At 38.7% G+C, this 22,507-nt stretch overlaps 1 protein-coding gene across 1 annotated transcript; it reads right to left on the bottom strand.

Moving 5' to 3' along the window:
* Window positions 1-506: 506 nt before the first annotated feature.
* LOC122888562 (dapper homolog 3-like) lies at window positions 507-21,910 on the bottom strand. The gene is made up of 3 exons (XM_044223169.1): window positions 20,864-21,910; window positions 6,723-6,852; window positions 507-3,061 (listed from the first exon to the last, which is right to left on the bottom strand). The coding sequence occupies exons 1-3, from the start codon at window positions 21,146-21,148 to the stop codon at window positions 1,476-1,478; spliced, it is 2,001 nt and encodes a 666-aa protein (XP_044079104.1). The 5' UTR covers window positions 21,149-21,910; the 3' UTR covers window positions 507-1,475.
* Between the last annotated feature and the right edge of the window lie 597 nt (window positions 21,911-22,507).

Raw genomic sequence — 22,507 nt, 5'->3', positions numbered from 1 at the left:
CCCATTTTAAAACATAACCAGGCGCCCATGGTAGCAGTAATTGTTTTAGTAAAAACTGCCTTAACCATGTGAAAGTAGTAAACCACAATAGTCCCATGGATCATGACCAGGAACTTTCACTACAGCTCAATTCACTCTTCTTCTTTTGTAATTTTGGTGACAGTTAAGAGAGGAATTGGCATCATCACTCTTAAACAAGCCAATGTTCCCCCTGAGCTTTAACTTTCCACTTTAATCCCTCCTCTCTCTGTCACCTCCCCCACTTCATTTCTTCCATACTTTTCAATCACTCAACACTTTCATCACTAATACCAGGGCTGCTGACTGGTGTGTGTAACAGTGTTTGTGTGTGTTTTCTCTACCTGTGTGTGTGGTCTGCCTGGGGACATCTACATGGGCTGGCCATTTGGTAACACCTACCATGATGCACTGATCAAAAACCTCCATTGACGAAATGTAGCAATGTTTTCCCAGAATTAATTTAATAAAAAAAGGGGATTTTTATGTTATTTTTTAAAACAAACACTTTATTTTCATACACTGCATTTTGTCAAACAGAATACAAACAGAAGCTAATAGTGAGTTGACTAGTGCACTTTAAATGATAATACTGTACTTCAAATAAGTATTTGAAGCATATACTTCAAATACTGAAATTGTAACGTTAAATACATTCTTTGGGCAGGTACATTTTTATTAGTCTGCAAGTAACCTACTATTAACATTAAAACTATAGAAAAAGTAATTTGCTACTTAACATTTTAAACAAGGTCCTTCAAGAATATTTAGTTGCTCTGAGTGAGACATTGGATCCCACCAAAACGTTTTAAAGATGGTTTAAATATTGCTACTGCAGTATCTTGCTGGTTTGTGTCTGCTGCTACAGTTAAATGTAAAAGATTCACAGACTTCTTTTTGGCTAAAAGTCAATTATTTCTACAGTGAGATTTACAATCTCAACCACAAATTCCAAACAAAATGTCTCACAACACTTTGTATTGAACAAGCCACTCCTTCACAACTACTCATCTTGTGGTCACATTTCCTCATGTCTGACAGATACATTTACTTCCAGCTACAATATATTTAATTGCTGTATGTTTATGTAGAAAACATTTTTAAATCATGACATACCTCAAAGACAATGTCAGCATGGACTATGATATACTCTATCAGTGGGATATCTAGGGGCCAATGTGGCCAAATTGGAGTACCCTTTGACAAAACATGACTCATTCATTTAAGTATTTTAGTGTAACACACATTTTTTAAACAAAAAAAAAGGCTGATATGGCGATAATCATTTCCTTCATTGCTTGTTGGCTCATCTAAACCCATCCAATCAATTCAGTCAGCCAAGAGCATAGTACTCATGCACACATTGATTTTTATAGTCACTGTAGTTTGTGGTCCATCATTCTACATAATCCAAAGCTCTGCATCTCATGTTATTTCAGTTTGGCCAGTATTCCAATTTATACGGTGGTCATTACTTTCAGTGAACCTGTGCGGAAGCGCAGGATCTTCTTCTTAAGGGCATGTGAGGCCTTAATCTTGACAAAAGCCTTGGGCTGCAGAGGTTCTCCAGGTGGGGCAGGAGGTGATGGGAGAGAAAGTTGAGGGGGCAGTTGTTGGGGCCAAACCAGACCACCACTCTCATCTGAGTCACTGGACAAAGAGCTGGAATCTGGAGAGTCAGCCTCACTCATGCTGGACTCAGACTCACCCTGACCTGGGTGAGTGTAATCCTCACTAGGCTGACACAGTGGCACTTGGTCCCTCTCTAACTTGTACTCCATGTGCTGATGATGACGGGAGTGGTGGTTGTGTGGGTAGGCATATGATGCATGTGTAGGGCGAGATTTGCGTGTGCGCCTTCCACAATGGTCTCTTTGGTTTAAAGTTGAGGAGCCTTGCATGGGTGCCTGTGTGAGTGGCTGGTCAGCCTCGTCTTGGCTTAGCTCCAGGGTGGACTGCCAGCACCGATAGCTACCACTTCCTTGCTGTTGTTTCTTGCTCCTAGATTGACTACTACGGCTTCCACTTCCTCCACCATCCCTCTCTACTGTATTGTACTTGCGCTCTGGAACCCTTTGCAGGCTGTTCTCTGACTGAGACCTACATGCCTTCTTCCCCAGCTTCCTGCTGGCACCACTTCTATCTTCATTCGAGCTGCACTTCTTTGGGCCACCTCGGGATCTGGAGGGTTGTATCTGAGATGCTGGAATCTGCTGCTCTTGATGATGATGGACTCTTTCTGGAGAATATGTGCTTCGGTTGGGTTTGGGCACCCCAGAGCCCTTGTGGGGGTTGGAGTGGTGATGAGCTCTGGTGGAGGCTTGGCAGGGCTGGGCTGGAATATACTCTGCCTTGACCAGCTGCTCATCAGATGAAGGTGGTTGGTGAGGCTTTGACAGAGCTAGAGGTGAAGAGTAGTTGTGGAAATGTTGGGGTGAATCAGGCTCACTATTGCTGGAGTCTGGGTGGGCTTGCAGCACTCTGCAAAATGGATAATCCAGGAAGGTTGAGCGAGAGGTGTTAATCATGGATGCCTGCCGGGGCCTGTGATAAAGCCCTGGTTGATGCTGGACACTTTCCTGGAGATGTGGGTGGTATGGAGGTGGGGCATCTTCAGTAAACCCTGTCCCTAGGTAACGCTCCTGATCGAGGTTATGGCAAGCCTTTAGAGCAGTTACTTCTGAACAATGGGACGGAGTAGAGATCTCTTGAAAAGACATCTGCTTTGGTGAATGTTGCTCCTCCTTGTGGCTTAAACTACTCTGCCTCACCACACTGACAGCTCGAGCATCATGTGCCAGGCTGGTGCGGGGCTTTGAGGGCCGTGTGGGTAGGGCTCGGCGTTGGATCAATCCAAATATATAAGTCTCTACCTTTTGGGCTTGTTGATAATCTTCCTGACTGGTCTCAACATCCCTCTTCTCCCCTAAAGCGTCAGTAACTGCGGCCCGTCTCATTGGGTCTAACAGCCATGTTTCTCCTGTCTCTGTTTCTCTGTAATTTGATTCAGGAGATGTATTTTGCTTGGCTACAATGACTTCTCCTGACAAACAGAGCAAAGAAAAAGAAAGTAATCAGAATCATTCTTGCTGTTACCACTTCAGTAAAATTATTTTCCTTTGGATGTACAAAACACAAATCTGTGCCTACAAATCCTGACCATTGCAAATGGAAGGCAAAGACTGTGCATCAATGTGACACTCATTGTATATTATACAGTATGGTGTGGATGCATAAACGAGACAGTCACATATCTTTAGCTTAATGAGAAAGGTGTTTGTGCTGACAAATATTGACTCCCATTAAAAAGCAAAATAAGGGTGTGCTAAAAGATCCACATCTTTGAAAAACACTTTACATTGCTACTAAAAACATTTCATACTAGCGATTTGTGGTTAGTGCGATAGTGTGGTAGACCTCCTTGAAGTATTTCAAGAGTAAAATCCTGCTGTCATTATACAATATCAAATAGAAATACATCAAAACAAAATTGCATATATAGTTAGTTGAGAGTGAATTTGATATTTAAAAATTCAATTATGGAGGGAGAAGACAGAGAGGTTAACTTTAAAATCTTAAAACCAACAATAACACACATTTGGAATGAATATGATTGAGTGCATTAGTTTCTTGTATTACTAACAGTAATATGTAACCTTGACTAATTATGACTTTTGACATAATTGAGTCAGTTCAATTCAATTTTATTTATATAGCGCCATAACAGAAGTTATCTCATTGCACTTTTCCTATAGAGCAGGTCTAGACCGTACTCTTTATAATATTAATTACAGAGACCCAACAAATCCCACCATGAGCAAGCATTTGGCGACAGTGGCAAGAAAAACTTCCTTTAAGAGGCAGAAACCTTGGACAGAACCAGACTCAATGGTGGGCGGCCATCTGCCACTGCCGTGTGGGGGGGCACAATGCAAATACCACCTAGAATTTTTTTTAAAATAGTAGAATAGTAACGTAGAAAAGGTTTCAGTCGTAGTCATCTGGACACTGTTTTCAGAATCAAGACGTTTCGGCTCCCATCCGGAAGTCATTCTCAATTGAGAAATGTCTTGATTCTGAAAACAGTGTCCAGATGACTACGACTGAAACCTTTTCTACGATAGAACACTCCTGGATGAATGAGGGACTACACCGTCTTATTTTGAAGTAGAATAGTAATTGTAGTGTTAATGTTAATAAATTAGTAATAATAGGAATGATAGGTATAGGAAAAATAATGTCAGCATTAGTAACAGAGCCAATAACAACAACTGTAGTAGCAGTTGTCAAGCAGGAACACAGGGGCAGCAAGTGGCCCACAACCACAGATCCAGTCTCTGCAGCTCCGGAGGCAGAAATACCTGCTGAAAGCAACAGAAGGAGAGAGGAGAGAAACAAGAAGGCACAAAACTACGGGAGAGAGATGTCGAGTTAGTAACATGCAGTAATGGGATAAAATGCATACAGACAGAGAGGGAGAGAAGGAGAGAAGAAAGAGGTGCATCATGGGAAGTCTCCTGGCAGTCTAGGTCTATAGCAGCATAACTAAGGGATGGTTCAGGACTCATCCAAGTCAGCCCTAACTATAAGCTTTATCAAAGAGGAAAGTCTTTAGCCTACTCTTAAATGTGGAGATAGTGTCTGCCTCCCGAACCCAAACTGGGATCCGATTCCACAGGAGAGGAGCTTGATAACTGAAGGCTCTAGCTCCCATTCTACTTTTGGAGACTTTAAGAACCACAAGTAACCCTGCATTCTGGAAGCGCAGTGTTCTAGTCAGATAATAATGTATTATGAGATGTTTAAGATACGATGGTGCCAGACCATTACGAGCTTTGTAGGTGAGGAGAAGGATTTTAAATTCTATTCTGGTTTTTACAGGGAGCCAGTGCAGAGAAACTAATACTGGAGAAATATGATCTCTTTTCCTAGTTCTTGTCAGTACACGTGCCGCAGCATTCTGGATCAACTAGAGAGTCTTAAGGTACTTATTGGGGCAGCTGGATAATAAGGAATTGCAGTAGTCCAGCCTAGACGTAACAAATGCATGCACTAATTTTTCGGCATCATTTTGAGACAAGATGCGTCTGATTTTTGCAATGTTACGTAGGTGAAAAAAGGCAGTCCTTGAAGTTTGTTTCATGTGGGAGTTAAAGGCTAAATCCTCATCAAAGATAACTCCGAGGTCCCTTACGGTGCTGCTGGAGGCCAGGACAATGCCATCTAGAGTAACTATATCTTTAGATAATGTGTCTCAGAGGTGTTTGGGACCAAGTACAATAACTTCAGTTTTGTCTAAGTTTAATATCAGAAAGTTGTACGTCATCCAGGTCTTTATGTCCTTAAGGCATGCTTGAAGTTTAGTTAACTGGTTAGTTTCATCTGGCCTGATCGATAGACATAATTGGGTATCATCTGCATAGCAATGAAAGTTTATGGAGTGTTTCCTAATAATATTGCCTAAAGGAAGCATGTATAAGGTGAATAGAATCGGTCCAAGCACAGAACCTTGTGGAACTCCATAACTAACTTTGGCGTGCACAAGTCAGGATATTACTCTCATTTTAATTATGCTGTTAACATGACTTTATGCTTTGCATCCATGGAAAAGTGTTCAGTTTTACTTGATTACTTTTAAAACATCAATTGTTTACTTATTACTTAGATTATTACATTATATTTTACCGTACATACTTATCAACCTCTAAATCCACTTTGGTACTTAAGCTTATTTTAGCTTTTATACCCATATCCACTTTGTACTTAATTTATCTTACCTGTATTATAGCGTATTATATTTTGATTTGCTTAGTACTTCTATTCCTTCTAGTCTCAAGTGTGAATTGACGTGATAGTAGGCGTAAGGCTAGGCTGTAATGAAAGAGTTTCCCCTCGGGGATCAATAAAGTATTTCTGATTCTGATTCTGATCACAAATGTAGCCTTGGGCTACAGTCATTAGCATTTAGAAATTGTACATATGTGATTAACATACAAAAACATGCATCACTACACGCTTTACAGGATTCTGAGCAAAATAAATAATACAGTTATAAAATCACCAGATATACCAGTTTTGTGAATACAATTTACGATGTTCCACACATAATTTCCCCAAATTAGTCACTTGCTACACAGGAGCAATTCATTTTCTTTCAGTTACTTTCAAACATACATTTCAAGCAATTTGTGATCTTACTAGACATAAATGTAGTTTAATTTTGGTCTTGTATAACCAGCACTGTGAGATTACTGCCTCCGTGGTGCAACAGCAGTGATGGAGGATGCTTAGCCACTGAGGACGTGTGAGATTTGTCTGCTTAATGTTAGTTTGCCAGACACTAACCTGCACCCTTGACCTCAATGTCTATAGAGAAAAAGAAGAATCACTGCTCTTGATAACGACTGTGAGTCACACAATACACTATGTTTTGGTGCAACTACAGCACACAATAACTATTGCTCCCTTCATGTAGTATGGAGCGCATCCTTTTAAATTAAGTTAGTATTATAAAAAATAATAATGAGTGATCAATTAATTAAGGGAGGCATGATGGTGCAGTGGTCAGCACTGTTGCCTCACAACAAGGAGGTTCTGTGTTCGAATGTGTCAGCTTGGGCCTTTCTGTGTGGAGTTACACAGTGTCCACCTTAATAATTGCAGTGAACTTTACAGTTTGGGAGAAGCAGTGCTGATGATTTTACCAGAACTGATTTGGCTGTCCTCCAGATCAGTAGGAGAATCTGCTGATTTGACCTCAGTGTTCACCTTCAGCTCTGCCACCTGCTGTTCTAAAGACGCCTTTATACCGCAGGGCGTACACTGGAGACCGCTCTGAAATACATAGAGAGAGACAGAGCGAGAGTCAAAAGATTGTTCTTAGATGGGAATATCTGTCAAAATCATGATCAAAACATCAGAAAAATACAAAATAGAAACACGTTTGTGTTCTGAGGACCCTTCATTTTCTACATTCATTCCAGTGTTCCATGCTTGAACACTTCACCACACACTCTGTTCAGTGGTATTACACCAGCATTAGCCAACGAAAGAAGAGCAACATTTCAACTTTCAAGGGAATAATCATTTATTCATCTGCTATGTAGTTGTAGCTGTACAAAGTCCACTCTCATCTACCATCTTCACTTCCACGAAAGCAAGGACAGCTAGTCCTTGTTCACAATTTATTTTGTGTATCACATTTTATGTAAATGTTACTTCCTATACAAAAGGGGTGGGCCAAATATAATGTTTGCCCCTTTGAGATAACAATTGGAGCTAAATATAATTACACTACACTGAAGTGTTGGCATGCAGTCTACTTCTGGTGTATGCTAAATATGATGGCGATTTTGGCATTCATGTTATCATGATTTAACAAGTAACTTTACCAGATCTTTGGAAGCTGGGAAAACTTCCATTCTTTTAACTCTTGACACAAACCCTATTACTAAACTCACTCCAATGGCCCTATACAGTAACTTACAGCAAAGGACAATGTGGGAAGAGTTTCTTTTACTTTTTTTCCTTATCCATTAACTTGAATAAAGTTACAACCCCAAAGTTACCCCAGATTGCAACAGGACAATTATGTGAATACACTTAAAATACACATTCATTTGGAGTGCACATATGAACTTCCTGCTCATCTCCTAGAGCGAGAGGTAGAGACACAGAGAGCAACAACATTCACAGACAACTATGACCACAAGCACTTATTATCATAACATTGGAAAAATAACACACCATTCTCCCATCCCACACACACACACACACACACACACACACACACACACACACACACATTCTGAGTCTGAACCACCCAAATGTAAGCTGAAGGATGGAACAAAATCTGTTATGTAGGTTGAAGCTGTCTAAACAACAGAGCACAAAGACATAAAAGGGAAAAAAGGAGAAAAATCGATGTTGGCCTCTGGATTACTACCATAATGCATTTTATAGCACTACCATCAGATATGAGAACAGCTGTAAACCAATAATGATCAATGGAATAACACAGTAGCTGCACTGTAAAACAAAAATTAACTGTAGTAGTTGTACAATTTGTCAAAAATGATACACTTCATGAATCCTTTTAGTAATATTGCACAAGATAAAAAAGATCACAAAGTAAAGATTATATACTCAGTGGGAACACACAGTGGTACTTGATGTTTTCCATGGAGAAGCCATATATAAAACTCTGTTACACAAACCAGAGCCATGAAGATGTCAAAACATGGAAACTGAGAAGTGTTCTATTTTTTTTCTACAGATGACACACACTTACAGGATAACAGCTGTATGTCAAGACATGAGAGGAAAACCAGCTGCAATTAGTTGTAATCTGTTAATTGTTTTATTAACTTTGCCTCACTTTTGATGGTACATCGGCAAGGTGATCCCATAGTGCTCCCACCTTAAAGGAAATAATAAAATATTTTCTCATTATCTCTTCACCATAATTTTTGTCAAAACACAGAATATCAGATGGTGCTGTTTGTTTTAGCCTATCCTAAACAAGTGACTGGTACATTAGATCTCCAAAAAAGGACATTCCAAACAGCATGTGCCACAAAGTCCATTTCTTCTGAGTATAAACAACTTCCCTTGGGAGTGTTCTAAATTCACTGAAGGAGGGTGATGACATTTTTGGATGAACTGTTCCTTTTGAAAAAACTTTCAGATTCAGTATACTTGTAAAACCAATAAATCAAAAAATGTATCCCTATATCACTGTATCACTGTGAAGTTATTGGAAAGGTTTGTACCAGTCTTGAGATGAGAAGTGGGAGCTTCAAATTTGTGTTTGTAAGGCTAGTTTTTGTGCTGTAATGTAATTTAAGACATAATAAAATCATCTGGGAGAAAAATATACCAGCTGAACCAAGAGAACCAAATACCACACACTAACTGCTTTACAAAAACAGATTTTGGACTGTGTCTGCACAGACTTTGGCATGTGGCATGCCCAGTTTGTTTCACATAATGAGTTTTGTGAGGATTGCAACAGTTCCAAACTATGCAGACTATGCAGTATGCGCTATGCAGGCATTACAAAAAACAGCTTCCATGATTTATCCACTGGTTTAGCTAGGTCTGGTAAGACATTCATAAAAGGTTATATTAGATTAAATAATGTTTGACCAACTGTAGCAAGGACTGCTTTTCCTGTTTTAGTGGAGACAAAGGTAGTGGATGAAGGCGGGGAAATCACTGCACAGCAGAGGTCAAGTGTCAAGTGTATCAGAGCCAGTCTCAAATCAAACCTTCATTAGCAAGTTTCAAGTCAAGATGCAGGTCTTTCAGTCAAGTCTATAGAGCACATTTAAAAACAACCAATGTTGACCACAGTGCTTTACAGAGAAGTTTTAAATACAATTAAATGATTAAAATGAAAAACACATTTGGACCTTGACTGGGAATGTGGACTGGTAAGAAGATCTGAGGGAAATTTAAAGCAGAATCAAAACTGACACCCATATTTCTGTACGGACATTTAAAGACAGAGGCCCAAGAAAATGGAAGTGCAGGAACAATGAAGAGGACCTCTGTCTTGCTCCCATTAAGCTGGAGAAAATGTTTGGCCATTCAGTATTTGACATCTTCAAGACAACTGAAAAAGAGACTGAAGATTATAAACTTCTCCCTTTTTAAGCAAAAATGTAATAAAGGATACAGACCACAGTGGAAGCATAGTGCAAATAGGGTCTAAAATTTAACCTTGGGGTACACCACAACAAATAGGAGAAGTACATCGTATGGTACAAAGTTAGCCAACAGTCTACTATAGGGACTGATGGGTAATTTTGGTGTTCATATTCATCACAATATGAACAAAATCATCTCAAAAATCAGCTTAATTTGAGAATAATTTCACCCATTTGTCATCATAAGCAGCTTTAAGATATAAGAATCTAATACATCTAATAAAGCTGCAGATTTGCAGATTTAACTTGAAGAATAGTAACTGCAAATAGAAGAATGTCCACTACATGCCGTCCTTTCTCCTTGAAGATTCAAACCGTAAACTAACTTAGTCTGTGTGTCACAAGACTCAACACATACAGGCATAGGATTCAGTGTCTGTGTGTATGTACATGCATGCACATGCAAGATTAAACTGGGCTTATGTCAGGCATGCACTGTATAAAAGGGGCTGTGTGTGGGTTTAAGCAGCTACTTATGTGAGACCACACTGGCTCAATGGCTGCTTTTTTCCCTCGTGTGAGTGCACACTCACACACACAAGCTCATGTCTTTGCATAGACAGATATGCAGTCATGCATGAATGCACACGCTTGTGCATGCACACATGTACACATCGTCAGTATTATTGAAGCCATGGGCTGTAAAGCTGACAGTAGGACCTTCAGTGGTTCTACAGGGATCAATCTCTAAAGCATTGGCACAACTGCGTCCCAGACAAGTAACACTCTGTATAGTTTAGTTGACTTCAGCTCACTGGCTACATGACTTTAACAAAGGCATACTTGACAAGGAAGCAAATTTGTGTGTGAAGTTTGCAATATTTTCTATTCTCCCTTCAATAAGTGTGTTTTTTTTCTTCTAGAATTTTTTTAGGGTTATTCTGATAAGTTGACATAAATAATATTCACTCTGGCTTGATGCTCCTGCAGTAATATGTAGCCTTGGCCTGAAATGAACAACACTCTGAAAGACTTCATGCATTCATTACTTTGACATTGCTGACTAATAACAACTGAATAATAACAATAATGTGCATTCCACAAACACAAACTCTCTCTTTTCACGAGCATGTATTTGTCAATAGTGTACTTATTTTGGCAACAAATTTAATTTGTCACTCTCTGCACAGTAAGATGTGACTATGCACAGTTGCATAGTGATTTCATGTTTAAACTAGCCTGGCAAAGATAGATGTATTTTAAGAATGGATTCAGCCTGTTGCTTGCCCTCACACTCCATAGGCGCGAGTGTGCATCCTGGGCATCGGCCAAAACAGTGAACACAGCCGAACCAGGACCAAACACAGCCCCCGAGACCGACGGAGGCCAGTTTGAGGTCTCATTTTTTAAGTTACATTACAATCCATTCACACATTGGCAATAAAAAGCTATTAATACATGTAAAAAAAACTCCACACAGTAACTTTAAGGCGTGGCATAGAGATGTGCTCTACTGAACTCTCCCCAGCCTTAAATTTGAAATGTAAATCGAGACATACACCCATTTGAAACATGAGCACATATAAACAGATAAACCATGTGAGTGTGTGTGTGTGTGTGTGTGTGTGTGTGTGTGTGTGTGTGTGTGTGTGTGTGTGTGTGTGTGTGTGTGTTAGTGGGTGGTTGGGTGTGGGGGTAGGAATGCTTTTTGACAAAGCTGTCTCAATGAAATGTCATTTCACACTGGTGGACTTGCAGTTATGCAGCATATGTATTTGTGTTTCTACTGATAAGCAGGTGCCTTGAACATTAGACTGCAAAACTAAAATAATTTAAGAAATTTTTGAAAGCAACTGCCATCACCATGACAATAAAAGGGTAAAGTATGGAGAGGCAAAGATCAGGATTAAAAAGGAGACATTCTTTCCCTTCTAAGGTAAGGGGATTAAAGAAAGAGAGGAAGAGAAGAAGGAAAACATATGAGGGTGACAGACAGAAAACATGGATTAATGGGAGTAATTTTCAGAGTAAAAACAAACAAAGACAGATTGAAAACAAAGAGTCCCTATGCTTAAGAGCTTTCAGTCTTTATTTCCTGTTTTCAATAATTTAAACCATTACCCAACCCTGTTAAAACACCAAATTTTCACACACTAATCACACACACAGACAAAAGAGACACACACAATCTGTTTGCATGCACAGAAGTATTTGATTACTGTTAATGTCAAGATTAAGGTAATAGTTAGATTAGGGTCTTTAAATGGTTTACAGGGGCCTGATTCCCCCAATAACCCGGGATTATATATGTTGTTTGATGGTTTATGTCTGGAAGGATGTGCAGTAGTTATAGCCTATGAGAAATAGGTGTATAATAGTGAGATGGAGGGATTCAGTTGGTGTTTTTCATGTTGTCATCTTAATTCAAGCTAAGTAACTTGTGATGTTACTTATAAAGGGAATGTTGTTGATAAAGCACTGATACGAAAATAATTCTATTCTATCCTCCAATTATAATCATAATAGATAACTCACATAAAGTGTTTCCATGACTGTATCAATAATCATATTATTGTGCTATCTGGGAAGACAGCTAACTAGCTTAGTCAAAACATTAAGTGTTAGTATTTCTGTAACTCTGAATTCTCAGTAGTGTTCTCCAATCAGTTTTGGCTGTGGGTAATAGGTGGGTGACAGTTTTTCTTGGAAATATCTTCTTTAATCAATCAATACAGCAACACACCCAGCGTTACTCTTTCAGGGTTCACATCAGACTCTCAACTCTACTCCTGTTACACCCATTGTTGGCAAGAGGGCATAAAAGTTACACATAAACAATAATACTGTAAATGATAATGAAAAAACAACTATTGAAGTAACATTCAAACATAATTATGTAAGAGACCAAATTAATAAAGTGAAATTTACCACATTTTATCATACAGCTTAGTTACACAAAATAAACACAACAAAAGATAAGCTTATATAATTAAAGTAAACCAAGGTTTTGAAAAATCTTTTCATGTTCTCATATTCATTCTGAATTCTAGTACACTGCAAGAAGAAGAATTTAGCCATGATATAAAGCAGACCTGTGGATCAACAATAATCAGTATGGACTTCATTTTTTTTTTATTTTCTTTTGGACAGTAAAACCCTAATCTTTCTGACCCAATTTGCCACTCAAATCAGATTTTTTTTTTTCTTCTGCATTCAACTGTGCTTTCTGTTAATTTACGGTAACAATAATTCAATAATGTCTGTAAAATGTTGACTTAGACACTTGTTGAAATGAAATGAAATATTATAAATACAATACAATGCCACTTAACAGATATTTTAAATATATTAAATTAACTCAAAACTCAAAGTCACCATGGCATGTTTGGACTGCTGGCCAGTACAGCTTTGTTTATGTGAAGGCACCCTAACACCGGGCCAAATATGGTTCCCTGTTCAACTGTGTGGGCAGCGTGCTCCACATCGACCATTACTCTTGGTATCATATCTTCAGATATTGAACAACCATGAAATTAAACATCCATGGGCTCGGGTTTCACACTAAGGTTAAGGAGGCAGCTGGCAGCTGTTGTGACAGTCAAATGCATATGAACTAGAACTACTGCAGCACTGTCAGATTACTTTTGGAGGAATTTGATCAACTAGAGTGAGCAAACATCAGGTTGTGGAGGCCTGGTATTTACTGAAAGCTGCCAGCTGTAAATCTCAGGACCAAAACCGCCTGACTGTGTTTTTCAAGTGACTGCTCTGAGTTTATCAGAGCCAGATGGAGCTGTTTAAGGGATAGTTTCCGGTCTATCCCCTGAAATTAGTTGATCCGTTCTTAGACAAAAATATATTGATTACCACAGGAAATCTCATTCAGTGTCCTGGATAGATCATGGTCATTTGCTTTCACTCTGATTAAAATCAGACAGTGAACACATACTAGGGCTTACTGTCAGATGTATTGATACTGTGACCATTTTCCACTTACACATGGATTGGATTGTGCTGTGACAGAACTCTGTGTTTTCCCATTTTAGTCTATACTGTTTTGTATTTGTTACTTTGTCATTGTTACTGGATTTACTTTAGATGCTTTCTGATGACTCTTCAGAGAAGCTGTTGTTGCTTACGTTATGTGGATCAGGTGGTTAATCCTTGGTATGAACTAGGTTTACTTGAAGAAGATGTTTTACATAGTAAATACTATCCATCAGTTTCAGGGTAAACTGTACTCAATAAAGTACGTGGAAATGGTGTACACTGACCCATTTGTCAAGCAGTCCGTTTCAGTTTGAATTATAGGTTTCCTAATTTCTCTTTACATTCCTCTTAGCGCCACCCACCAACCATAGCAAGGTGTTGTAGCTATGAGAAGAAAAGACCATTATTCCCCAGACCATTTAACCTGGCATTCCTGACATGAAAATATGTCATTTCATGAGGACCACTGTGAAAATAAGCTTTTAGCTTTATTGTTAAGTCCTCAACAATTTGAATTTTATGTTGGGACTGCATGATTTTAGTCTTCAGTTTACCTTTAACATCTTTACCTCTAACAGCAATATGATAATGGTTTGTCATAAAAGCTTGCAACGTTCTATTTTTATTAAACCAACACATCATTAATTTGAATTCCTTAGCTGATGCTCTTATTCAGATCAATTTACTGCAATAAAATTATATATAAGTATAAACTTCTAGATCATCAACATTACTCAATGCTCTGATATGATTATCATTATTGAAGCATTGTTCTTAGTCTTTCACACCCAACCTGTAAAACACGACAGCTAATTCTATTTGTTATTGTATAACGTGCTCCTGGTCCCTATTCTGAATTTTTATCTGAACTCTCAGAGTTTTTATCAAGTTTAGTCCTTAAAACAGATGAATTCATTATTATAAGTTTTTTTTTATTATTCATGTGGACATTGATAATGATAGCCTTATTACTACGTTTATATATATTATTAGATTTGATTGGCTTCTGTCAGAGTGTACATAAACCCACTCACTGTTTTAAACACACCCTTGACCTTGTTCTGGTATATGGCATTGAAATTGAACATTTAATAGTGTTTCCACAGAATCCTTCTTTATAGGAACATTATTTAATAACTTTAGAACTCCTATTAATGGACTACACGCCATTAGGCAAATACTCCTACACTAGATATCTATCTGATAGTGCTATGGCTAAATTTAAGGAAGTGATTCCATCTGCATTTAATTCAATGCCATATCTCAATATAACAGAGGACTCCTATGCTAATTTCAGTCTCTAAAATTGAACATCTTGTTGATAGTGCTGAAGGCTCACTACGAACAACACTCGATTCTATCGCCCCTCTAAAAATGAAGATAATAAAACAAAGAAGGTTAGCTCCATGGTATAACCCCCAAATCCGCAAATTAAAGCACATCGTGAAAACTTGAAAGGAAATGGTGTTCAACCAATCTGGAAGAATCTCATTTAGTCTGGCAAGATAGTCTTAAAACATATAGGAAAGCCCTTCAAAATGCTAGAGCAGCCTCCATCATTAATGGAGGAAAATAAGAACAACCCAAGATTTATTTTCAGCACTGTAGCCAGGCTGACAGAGAGTTGTAGCTCTATTGAACCATGTATTCCTATAGCCCTCAGTAGTAACGACATCATGAGCTTCTTTAATGATACATTTTTAGTTATTAGAGACAAAATTCATCACATCCTGCCCTCAGCCATTTAGCTTTAAACACAGAAACCTTAGAAACAGCTGTAAAACCTGATATATATTTTTATACTGCTTTTCTCCTGTCAACCTTCTTCATCTAAGCCATCAACCTGTCTCTTAGACCCCATCCCAACTACACTGCTTAAAGAAGTTTTACCCTTAGTTAGCACTTCTTTACTAGATATGATCAATCTATCTTTATTAACAGGCTATGTACCACAGTCTTTTAAAGTAGCTGTAATTAAACCATCCATCCATCCATCCATTTTCTACCGCTTGGTCCCGTTAGGGGTCGCGGGTGACTGGAGCCTATCCCAGTGACTTTGGGCCTTAGGCAGGGTACACCCTGGACAGTGGCCAACTCGTCGCAGGGCTGTAATTAAACCTCTTCTTAAAAAGCCACTCTTGATCCTGGGGTTTTAGCCAAATATAGACCTATATCTAACCTCCCCATTCTCTCTAAGATCCTTGAGAAAGCAGTCGCCAATCAGTTGTATGACTTTCTATATAACAATAGTTTATTTGAGGATTTTCAGTCAGGATTTAGTGCATCATAGCACAGAGACAGCACTGGTGAAAATGACAAATTACCTTCTAATTGCATCGGACAATGGATTTGTCTCTGTACTTGTCTTAGATCTTAGTACTGCATTCAACACCATTGACCATCACATCCTATTACAGAGACTGGAACATTTAATTGGCATTAAAGGAGCTGCACTAAGCTGGTTTAAATCCTATCTATCAGATCGATCTAAGTTTGTACATGTTAACGATGAATCCTCCAAGCACACCAAAGTTAGCAAGGTTCTGTACTTGGACCAATTCTATTCACCTTATATATGCTTCCTTTAAGCAATATTATTAGGAAACACTCCATAAACTGTCATTGTTATGCAGATGCATAACCTGGCCTCCAGCACCACTGTAAGGAATCTCTGAGTTATCTTTGATCAGGATTTATCCTTTAACTCCCACATAAAACAAACTTCAAGGACTGCCTATTTTCACCTACGTAACATTGCAAAAATCAGGCACATCCTTAATCCTCTTAAAATCCTCTTAAAATGATGTCGAAAAACTAGTTCATGCATTTGTTACTTCTGGGCTGGATTATTGCAATTCCTTATTATCAGGCTGCCCGAATAAGTCCCTTAAGACTCTCTGGTTGGTCCAGAATGCTGCAGCATGAACTAGGAAAAGAGATCATATTTCGCCAATATTAGCTTCTCTGCACTGGCTCCCTGTAAAATCCAGAATAGAATTTAAAATCCTTCTCCTCACCTACAAAGCTCTTAATGGTCAGGCACCATCGTATCTTAAAGAGCTCATAGTACCATATTACCCCACTACAACACTACTCCCAGAATGCAGGGTTACTTGTGGTTCCTAGAGTCTCCAAAAGTAGAATGGGAGCCAGAGCCTTCAGCTATCAAACTCCTCTCCTGTTGAATTAGATTCCAGTTTGGGTTCAGGAGGCAGACGCCATCTCCACAGTTAAGAGTAGACTTAAGATTTTCCTCTTTGATAAAGCTTATAGTTAGGGCTGGCTCAGGTCCATCCCTTAGTTATGCTGCCCACCCTGAGTCTGGTCCTGTTCTGGGAATTGTTGGGTCTCTGTAAATAATATTATAAAGAGTATGGTCTAGACCTGCTCTATAGGAAAGGTGCAATGAATTAACTTCTGTTATGAATTGATGCTATATAAATAAAATTGAATTGAATTGAATTGTTGTTATTTGACTATTCAGAGCACACATCACACGTTTTGAGTTGACATTTCAACGTGCCTCTCATTAGTCCCTTGATGTACAGGAGGCCACAGTGAAGGTTGTGCGGCTTCCCCAGCTGCTGTTGGCTGTCACGTGGCTGTCAGCAGCTCCTGCTGAGGAATAAATACACATACTCTCTCTCATACACACACAAACATTCTCTGCCTGGCTTTGTTTCTGCTGTGTCACAGTGAGGAGGTTTTTCTCTTTGTCCCTTCACCTCTTTTTTCATGTCATCCACACACACATGCACAGGCACACACACACACACACACACACACACATACACAGGCTCAGAAGAACTGATACTGAATAAAGAATATCTAATACCTTTAGGAGTTACACATTTAAACTGGTCTGAAAGGTGCTGTATTATGTGTCACATGAAATCCTCAGACAAGCAGTAGGAAGCACATGCCATATGCAACAATATGAACAAGGGGACAAACTGATTGAGCAGTGTATAAGTACACTTCATATACTGTATATACAAACACAGTGTGTGCCCACATACGTGCCAAAAATGTGCTCCAAAAGAATCTGATTATTTACTCTTGGGCATAATCCTACAATGCTGGAGACTTCATGGAAGTCACATACCCTCAGAATTGAACTGAACTGAACTGAGAATTTGAAGCTGGCCTTCGAGGACCTTGGAAACCACCAAGAAGTCTCAGAAGGAGCATAACACCCTGATGACAAGTCAGATCCTGTTCCAGACTGTCTGACTTTGGCTACTTATAACTTTTATTACCAGAAGTAGATGAGTTTTGGCAGCTTCATGTTTTTAAAAAGTCTGAATGAGTTTATCAGGGTGGAGTGACTTCCTGGAAGTCATTGTGCCTGGCTGCTGGTCACCAAGAAATAGTTCCAGCACATTATTCCCCCTAGAACATTTCTAGAACATTACATTTCTGTTTGCGTACAGATTAAACAAGATACAGTGTGTTAATCAGTGAGCTTTTGAGGTGTTGCTAGCTGTATGTTTTCTTTGGACTGAGCCAGGCCAGCTGTTTCCCCCTGCTTCCAGTCTTTATGCTAAGCTTATCACCTCCCGGTGCCAGGTTCTGTATGTAAACTAGTTTGGCAACAACTGTTCAGCATCTAGAAATTCACTGTAGCCTGGAGTTCTAATCCTCAACAGATGATCAAAATAAATAAATAAATATTGTTAAAAAAAATTGTTAGATTTTCTGTAGCTGTTTGTCTAAAACAACAAGTTCATGAGCACCACTTGCTTGATTAAACCTGTATTAGGCAAGACTTTAATGTCATACATACACCCATTTGGGCTACAATAGCTGATTGCTCTACATTTATCTCATCTACCAACATAAAAGGAGTGACCAATCCAACCCTAACTCTTGGCAAAAGAGCAAACAACAAGATACAAAATATCGAAAATGTTCCTTTAAATATAAGGGATGTCCTTTAATATTAACAAGATGATATATAAATCTCATGATATTTATCTATAAAGCTCCTAAACTACTTCATGTTTCTCCTCTTCAGTGATGAACTAACCTATTTAACCTAACCTTATTTAATTACCTTGTATTTAAGGACTGACTGTGAACGTTTTCTTCATTCTCAAGTCTCTCTTGACCCTATCTGATTGAACAAAGATGAAGATGCAAGATGAAATCAATATTTGTAACAGTAAAAAGCTTGCAGAGGCTAAAAAAGGTACATTTAAAGTAATTAAGTATCTAAGGGGTTTTGTTATAAAGCATTCTCTCTAAACAAATATTCAGTTGATGATGAATAAGATGCCAATCATGTGGTTAAGTTGTTTTGTGCTTATGCCTTCTAGATTTGTTTGAAGTTTTTCAGAATGTATGTCCATGAAATATGCTGCATTTGAAATCTTTACTAGATTATAGCTTCTAACACTGGTGCATGTCCTCAAGACTTCACAGAAGGAATTCCTGCCATTTCAAGTATCAATCACTCCACAGTTAACAACCCTGAAGCCATACAGATGGCCTTAATGCCACTGAATTAAATACCTTGTGTCATGGTTTTGCAAATTAAAGAATGGTCTTTATAAAAGGGTGGGGAAAAAATAAAGCGGGTAAAATACTCACAAGCACCGGCTTACATGAACAACATCACAACACTTGAATCTTAATGTTACAATGCCTTCTCTAGTTTACAGGGCTTTCATACTGTAGTACTTTATACATTGTGATACAGCACTGGGCATGAACTTTATAGTTGGGAAATTTTCCAAATTCTGTAGACAGATGTCATAAGATGGATCTGTTTGATAACGATGAGGCTCATTGTTTTTATTTACAGTAAGCTTCTGTATTGCTGTTTCTATAGTTTCTATATTTTGGAACTCTATGTTGTCTATTGGCCAATCAGAAAGGGTCAAAATTGCAAGGACAGATCCCAAGAGGAAATATGTGCATGGCTCTTTAAAATGTGAAATAAATGCCAACACTGTGACACTCTGTAATTTCCTGTCTTCCAAAATGTTTCCCCATTTAAAACACAACCAATTTATATACTTCCCTTTCCTTTGTGCCTATATATTTACCAAGAGTCCAACACAGTTTCATTTGCTGGTTACAGTTGTTGCAATAATTTGCATAATGTTTTCAAGCAAATACAACAGTGATTGTTACAACTTGGAGCTGTACGACTCCAGCAGAAAACAAGTGAATAAGACACACATTTATTACATTTTCATTTTTGAAATTGAAAATCAAACCTGAGTGCATACATGCTTGTAGGTCTGAAATTTCAGTTTTAAACTGCAAATGATCATAATTATACTGATGTTATGTTGCAATTTTGGCAACAATTTTATGTCACTGAATGCTACATATTTAGCATTTTCCTGAGAATCCAAAGTGTTGTATCCTGAGGCCTGCCTTATATATTCCAAAGCATCATCTGCTGAGGCCATTAAGGAGATGGAAGGCAGGCCCTATAGGTAGTGTAGCTAACATAAAATAGGTTATGTTGTGCTTTTTTTCCTACCGAACATAGAAAATCAGTTCATCTGAAAACACTGATGTTAAATTTTTTACTTCAAAGAGTCCCAATGGCTGGATGCAATCTAGACAAAATCTGGAAGAGTGAGGCAGTCTTCATGAAAAACAATGACCTCATCTTTTATCTGATTATTTATCACATTCAAGTGATAATTTATCCAAACTCAAGGGATAGAGTTGTCTGGATAATCAATGGTCCTCTGCATGAAATGGATAAAGTAATGAAGCTCCCCCCAAATTTGCCCATAAATGGTAAAGTGTGCCTGACAGGTTTAGGGGATTTTCTTTTCTTTTCATTTTCACATACACAAAACCATGACACATTTAATCCCTAAAAGTCAGCATATAAAGTAATTGTATAGAAATTACCCGTGACTGCTAGCACTCCCCCCATTGTGCACACCACTCTGCCTACAGCAGACTTATGGGGCCAAGTCACATTTGACAACAAAAACCCTTCTGATAAGACCAAACCTGATCAAGTAGGGGGTCTGTTATCAACCAAGGATCCCAGTAGGGCCCTTCATATGCAAAGTTTTCGAAACAGATCCCATGGCGCACCCCACACTACACTTTGGTCAACTTTACATGGATAATACTGCACGACAAACTGTCCTTTACATCAGCAAACTAGCAGGACATCGATTATGCCCCATTCAATACAAAATAACTATCATCAGACAAACAGAACTTACAGTTTGGAACCTGTGGTTATAGTCATCCGATGCGTTGCCGTTTGGTGCGTCCAGGGCGCAACGTGCCAACCGCAGAGCTCCCCAAGGCGGACGAACCGGAAAGTCCCCGATGCAGAGAGCGCTCAGCACACGGCATTCCTGCCTCTGTTTGAGCAGCTCCAGCTCGCACAGGCCGGCCAGACTGGCCTCCAGCCGCTCCTTATTCCGACTGCGTTCCGCTTTCATGGGCAGAGAGAACGCTGGGAACATGACTCGAAAGGAGTCAGGCAATTCTTGTGAATACATCCTAGCCTTCCGTTTTCTTCTTCACTGTTCCCAACAAAGCGAGGCTAAATGAATCCCCTGACAGTTTGATTAGCTCTTCTTATTCTCTGGATACCTACAGTGGAGCGGCATCGGCTGTAGGCTTCAGCTGCTGAACTCACCGCTGTCGGACTCGGACCCATTCCCCTCCTCTGCGCTCCGCTGTGCTGTCTCCCTTGGACAGCAGTTGGTGGAGCCTATGAAGCCATGCAGCCTTTTGTTAGCTCTGCCAGACACCCACAATCGAATGAGGCCACTTTAAATAAAATAAGAAAAATAATACATAAACATAAACTTACCCCCTATGTCATAAAATAGTGACAGAAGACATATTATCTAGTAAGGGCATATACGGTGGTGTGTTTGTGAGGGTCATTAGTGAGATTTTAACAGTCTTCACTGCGATTAATTCCAAGTAAATATGTTTTTGGATAAGATGTTATCAACAGTGTATTTTGGCCATTGCCTCTAGACTCACGTGGAAACATTTAGATTTAGTGATGGAATGCATACTGTAATACAGAACATACTGTAGATTTTCTATACCTACATACATACACAGTCAATTTACCTGCGGCAGATGATTCATTTACCCTGTGTATTCACTGACCAGGAAATGTGCCTTTAGAAAATGATAAACGTAAACGGTAAACGTTCACCGATGTACACAAAAACAATAAATACTACTTTTCCTAAATTTTGGGAAAGCATCTACAGCAGGCTGTGTAGATTTACAGCTAAGCACGCCACCCAGTGGTTATGAGTGTGATCAGTTACATAACACTGTTATTTGTAGAAATAAATATCGTTCAATTCCTACTGGAATTCTTGCTGAAAGGACATTTACACTTAATAATTTCTAAATAAAAAATTCTACCAAGAAGTTTGGAGTAACTGTCATATCTTTAGATTTAGTTTAATATCCAAGAATAATCCTTCACAACTGTAAAGCACATATATCTACTGACTTTTACTACTACTACAGTATAGTATAGTATATTACTGAGCACTATCATTGTACAGTGTATATTCTACCTCTACATGCTGCTATATTTTGGTATCTATGTGAAATGCATTTTTTTCCATGCATTTGTAGGTGCACTCTGTATGATGTTTGATTACTGACTTAACATCTGGCAATGCAACTCTAATGCAGATTTAAGTGTCACAGTCACTGGAAAAATGAGAGCGAATGACAACTTGTAGTGTCAGAACAATGTAAGAAAAGGAAAATGCTCTTGAACTTGACCAGCTACTAGTGACTAAGCCTCTTTTATCCCAGTGAGTCAGAACCTAATTAACAAATGACACAAATTCACACATATTTCATACATTTTTTGC

This window comes from Siniperca chuatsi, linkage group LG14 (genome assembly GCF_020085105.1).
Source record: "Siniperca chuatsi isolate FFG_IHB_CAS linkage group LG14, ASM2008510v1, whole genome shotgun sequence".
Taxonomy (NCBI): domain Eukaryota; kingdom Metazoa; phylum Chordata; class Actinopteri; order Centrarchiformes; family Sinipercidae; genus Siniperca; species Siniperca chuatsi.
Note: the sequence above shows the minus strand (reverse complement) of the source record. Positions and strands in the feature narration are given on the sequence as shown.